General features: G+C 42.4%; 1 protein-coding gene across 1 annotated transcript in view; it reads right to left on the minus strand.

The window, feature by feature from the left end:
- CIDEB (cell death inducing DFFA like effector b) overlaps window positions 1–4,724 on the minus strand; it is an 11,372-nt gene extending 6,648 nt beyond the window's left edge. Inside the window, exons 1-2 of the mRNA XM_026721944.2 lie at window positions 4,220–4,724; window positions 475–619 (exon numbers count right to left, since the gene is read on the minus strand). Of these exons, the coding sequence (XP_026577729.1) occupies window positions 475–619; window positions 4,220–4,260 (186 nt within the window). The 5' untranslated portion in view covers window positions 4,261–4,724. The remainder of the gene's footprint in view (window positions 1–474; window positions 620–4,219) is intronic.
- Between the last annotated feature and the right edge of the window lie 924 nt (window positions 4,725–5,648).

Consider the following 5,648-nt stretch of genomic DNA (forward strand, 5'->3'; position numbering starts at 1 on the left):
GCAAAACACAAGCAGAGGAGAGGAGTTTCAGTCTCAGTTTCACAACACCAAGCAGCTTTAGTATCGAACTGTTGAGCTAAGCCACGCCCAGGCTCCTTGCTGTCTCCTTGCTCACACTGTAAATACTCTTCCAGTTTTCAAACAGCCCTCGACTCTCACACTGACAGGACGCTAGCCAGATGAATGCCCATGGATGCTGGTAGGCAGAGGCAGAATCCCCCCATTTATTTTTCTCCCCAAAAACTAAGTCCGACCACCTAGTTTCATAGTGAAGCACGGATATCCAGCTAGAAATGATAATAATTAGCACAAACTTGTCGGGCTATCTCAGGTCCTTGAGAAGAACCTGCTGGGTGGACCGAAATGCCAAATCCAGCATTTTTGAACTTCTGGCCGATGTACCAAAATAATAATGATCAAGGAGTTTAAAAAGAAAAACAACACACATGAAATGTCCCAAGCATACATACAAACCTTGTTAAGTAAGTCTTCCAAAGTGCTCGCCATTAGTCCTTTGCGGATGTTGCGCTTGTGATCGCATACTCGGAACGGCCGTTGGGGCAGAGGGCTCGGGGTCCAGACCCGGCGGGAGATTTCCGAACCTGCATTGGAGGCCGACCTGAGGGAGAGGGAGAGTAACAGAATGACAGAGTGAGAAGGGACCTTGGAGGTCTTCTAGTCTTAACCCCTGCCCAAGCAGGAATCTCTGTACCATTTCAGACAAGTGATTGTCCAATCTCCTCCTAAAAGGCTCCAGTGATGGAGCAACTACAATTTCTAGTGGCAAGCTGTTCCAAGGGTTAATTGTCCTCACTGTCAGGAAGTTCCAGGTTGTTTCTCTCTTTGGTTAGTTTCTATCTCTTGTTTTCTTCTCCTGCCTTCAGGTGCTTTGATAAATAGGTTGACGCCCCCCCTTCTTTGTGGCAGACCCTCAGATATTGGGAGATGCCACCATGCCTCTAGTCCAGTGGTGGTCAAGATTTGGAGTTGCCAAATGTTTGACCATTCAGACATAATAATCAAGGTCACTTTGAAGAACAGTAGCATTGTCAGTGGTGTTGAATAGCTTTACATCATCCACGAAGAGGATGCAGTTGCTAATATACATACTGTGATATATACTGAATCAAAGGCTTTGCCGAAGTCTATGTAAATTGCGTCGAGTAGAGTGGTCCATATGTTTTTGCAGTGTAGGAGTTGTAGGCTGCAGGACAATTTTTTCCTGAGACCAAATTGTTTTTGGGAGAGTCGGTTGTTTGACTCTAAGTGGAGGGTGATGAATTGGTTAATGATTCATTCCATGACTTTGCACGTGACACAACACAGTGAGATTGGTCTGTAGTTTTCAACCAGGCTGGGGTCACACCTTTTTTGAAGATAGGGATGACCGTAGCCAAGGACCATAGGTTTTGAATGATATATCATATTTATAATGCTTGGGGGGTTCTGCTATGGCAGAGGAGAGCTTTTTAAAAGTATGCGCATAACCCATCGGGGCCAATAGATAGGGATGGTTTTAGGTTACGTAGTGCCTTTTCTACATTATCTTCTGTAAAGTCAATATGTAGTAGATCACTGCAGTTAGTTGTGATACAACTAGGAAATATGGCGCATGAGCCATTCCAATTCTGAACTGAAGAATGTGTTGAAGAGGCTGGCCTTAACAGCTTCATCGCTGCAGTCTTTCCCATTCGGTCCCTTTTGAGGTGGGATGGTTCTTGAGTCTTTAAGTTTAGAGTTTACAAAATTGTAAAAGGCGCAGGTAGATTTTTACGTAGGAGGTTTTCCTCCTGCTTACAGTAATAATTTGTGCATTCTGCCTTTATCTGTCGACATAAGGTGCTAGCATAAGGTGGTGGCATAAGGTTTGTGGCAGCCCCTCAAATATTGGAAGACTGCTATCATGTCACCCCTAGTCCTTCTCTTCGTTAGACTAACAGAATATGTTAATAGAGTTAGAAGGGAACTTGGAGGTCCTCTAGTCCAACCCCTGCTCACTCCTAGCACTTTTTCTGTATTAAACTAGGCCAGTTCCTGCAACCGTTCGTTGTATGTCTTAGCCTCCAGTCCCCTCATCATCCTGGTGGCTCCTCTCTGCACTCTTTCTAGAAGAGTCTCAACATCTTTTTTTACATCTTGGAGACCAAAACTGGATGTAATATTCCAAGTGTGGTCTTATTAAGGCATTATAAAGCGGTATTAACACGTCACATGACTTTGCAGGGTGTTGCACCAGGGCATGTGCAGAGTGTCCAGCGAAAAAACACACCTTCCTCTTCTACAGTGCCACAAAAAATATCCTTCTCTAAGACATGCCCGTCCCTGATTTTCCAGAGATTAGCCCTAATGGGTTCTCCAAATTGCCCCAATTAATCAGGATTACGTGGAGCTGTTTATTACAGCAAGAATTGTTCCTTAGCTGTGGAGGTCATAGTCCACATTCCAGGAAGTTTTCTCCAGATAGAGGGGGATGGAGTAGAGATGGAGTAGCAAAGGAGTCTGTCTCAATTGCACAGACGTATCCATGGAGCAGTGATGCACCCCTGTTGTTGTTTTTTTAGCTTCCAAAATGTGGAACAAGCCAGATCATACCTTGCATTTGTAAAATAAGCCAAGATTGGCTGAATGTTGCGGTAGAGCTGGGCTTATTAAAAATAAGGGTTACCTTGAAAGAAGGTGGGCAGCTTATAAATTTTATAAACGAACAAATAAATAAAGAATTTAATCTGAAAAGGTGACTATGTTTTTTGACTTGGTACAGTATGAATATTTACTTCTCTTCCCCTTCATTATTGTTATAAATAATGAGTTTTCCAAGCTTTATTACTTTAAGAGGGATGGACTTCAACTCCCAGAATTTCCCAGCCAACTATGCTGGCTGGGGAATTCTGGGAGTTGAAGTCCATGCATCTTAAAGTGGCAAGGTTGTGAAATATTGTTCTGAACAGGGGTCTCCAAACTTTAAGACTTCTGGACTTCAACTCCCAGAATTCCTCAGCCAGCCAAGTTTGGAGACACCTGTTTTAGAGTAATGTTTCCCAATCTTCTGGCTTTAAGATAGATGGACTTCAACTTGTCTGGCTGGGGAGTTCTGGGACTTGAAGTCCACAAGTCATAAAAGTTGCTAAGTTTGGGGACCCCCGCTCTAAAAGAAGAGTGAATCCAGAATGGAAAACCATTGGCAATCTGTTTTAAACACTGATTCTGCTCCAAATTCAAATCTTCTTCAAGGGTTGGCCAACTCAAGGCTAAGATATTTTAATTTCAGATGCTGACATTGTTCCAGGCGTAACTTGGTTATCTCTCTGCCTTCCTTCATTTCTCAAAAAATGGTGAGGTTGGCAAGGATTATTTAAAGATAAATCAGCTTAAATGTTGGAAATGCCACCAAACACCTGGATCATACTATCCATATGTGGTGGAGATGCATAGAAGCCAAAAAATATTGGACAAAAATACACACACGGCTGGAGAAGATGCTATAGCAGCACATTGATTTAAAACCTGAAATATTCCTGTTGGGGATTTTACCTGAAATTTATAGTAAAGAGAATATATATTTGATTATTCGTGTATTAATTGCGGCTAGAATTATATTTGCTCAAAAATGGAAATGTGAAGAGATTCCTACTGATGAAAATGTGATCAGAAAAAATATTAGAATGTGCAGAAATGAATAAATTAACACTCTCAATTAAAGAGAAGGAGCAATACTTCCAGATATGGGAACTATTTTATTGATGGCTAGAGAAAATATATGAAAGCTAGAAATAGCTAATAGACTAGTGAAATATAGAAAATATGTTAATAGAATTGAATGTGTTAAGGAGTGTTATTGTAATAGAAATATTATGTATGTCAATAAAAATAAGATAAGAATAGAGAATATCGAAGTAATGAATATGGTTTTAAAATTAACTGTTATTGCACAAGATATTTGTAACCACATTTAACACTGTTAAATGAGAGTTGAATTGTATGTATTTTAAATAAAATAAAAAAAGGTAATAAAGAAAGTAAGTCAGTTAGTTTGCTGTGTCTTCCGTCATTTTCCACAAACAGGGATGTGCCCCCCTTCCACATTCCCCAACAAAAGAAGGCTAGATGTTGAGAGCTAGCTGGAGAAACAAGGATGACAAAGATTTCAGAAATCGAGACTTCCAACCCCAACTTATCCAGCCCCCATGTCTCCTTCCCTCCCCCCCCCCCATGAACTTACTTCAACAAAGACGAGGGGGTCAAGGCATTGATAAGATCCATGGTGCTCACGGCAGGGGCTGATCGGCTCCCAGATCAAAAACGTTCTTCCTTTCTGCTTTTATCAGTGGTTTATGTTGAGTTGCAAAAGAGACACGCTATCTTGTTTGGTCTTTCTCTGGACTCTGAACTGTGATTTGTGGGCAGGACAGAGCAAGTGTGTGTGTGTGTGTGTGTGTGTGTGTGTGTGTGTGTGTGAGATGGAGGTATGTGTGGAAAGCATGGTGCAAATTCCAAAGTGAACAGCAGAACACACCAGGGCTATATTCCTGGGTTGGATGCTGTCTGTTTCTGCACCAAGTGACCCATTGCCTTAATAGATAACAGATAATCAGAGTTGGAAGAGACCGTATAGGTCATCTAGTCCAACCCCCCACCCACCCAAGCGGGAGACCCTACACCATTTCGGACAAATGGCAGTCCAATCTCTTCTTGAAAGTCTCAAGTGATGGCGCTCCCACAACTTCCGGGGCCAAGCTGTTCCATTGGCAGAACACCCAATGTTGACACACAAGGGAAGAGAAGAAATTTCTTGTTTGTAAAACTGGTTAAAAGTTTATTGATATGTGTGTGTGTGTGTGTGTGTGTGTGTGTGTGTATTATTTTAATGGTGTTTATATAACACCATCACGGAACAACTTCACATCAGATAGCAGTCCTGGATTAAGAAAAATGACCCCTAGTTAATATTTTAAAAGAAAAGGATAGACAAACAAATCTATCAAATCCACAAAGAAGAGGTACTCTTGCTTGCTTGACAAAACCCCTGAAGGCAGGACAAGAAGATGGAAACTAACTGGACTGTAACTTTTCTGAAATGGGATAGGGTCTCTTGCTTGAGCAGGGGGTTGGACTAGAAGACCTCCAAAGTCCCTTCCAGCTCTCTTCTGATTGATTGAAGGAGAAAAGCAAACTGGAATTAAGGAGGAATTTCTTGACAGTGACAACAATTAACCAGTGGAACAGCTTGCCACCAGAAGTTGTGGGTGCTCCAACACTGGAGGTTTTTAAGAAGAGGCTGGACAGCCATTTATCTGAAATAGCATAGGGGTCTCCTGCTTGAGGGGCTGGACTAGAAGACCTCCAAGGTCCCTTCCAGCTCTGTTCATCTATTACTGCTATTAACCAGTGGAATGACTTGCCTCTCTTGTGGTTGCTTCACCACTGGAGGCCTTCAAGGATGGCCCCTTTATCAGGGGTGCGATTCAATTTTTTAAAGAACCGGTTCTGTGGGCGTGGCTTAGGTGGTGGGCGTGGCTTGGCGGTCATGTGACTGGGTGGATGTGGCTTAGTGGTCATATTATTGGCTGGGCATGGCCAACTCAATATCACTCACATTCAAGCACACATCTCCTCACCTGGCCTCTCATGACTGTGGGGATGTTGCAACA

The sequence above is a fragment of the Pseudonaja textilis genome, chromosome Z, assembly GCF_049901715.1.
Source record: "Pseudonaja textilis isolate UNSWEBS1 chromosome Z, rPseTex1.2, whole genome shotgun sequence".
In the NCBI taxonomy this organism is placed as follows: Eukaryota; Metazoa; Chordata; class Lepidosauria; order Squamata; family Elapidae; genus Pseudonaja; species Pseudonaja textilis.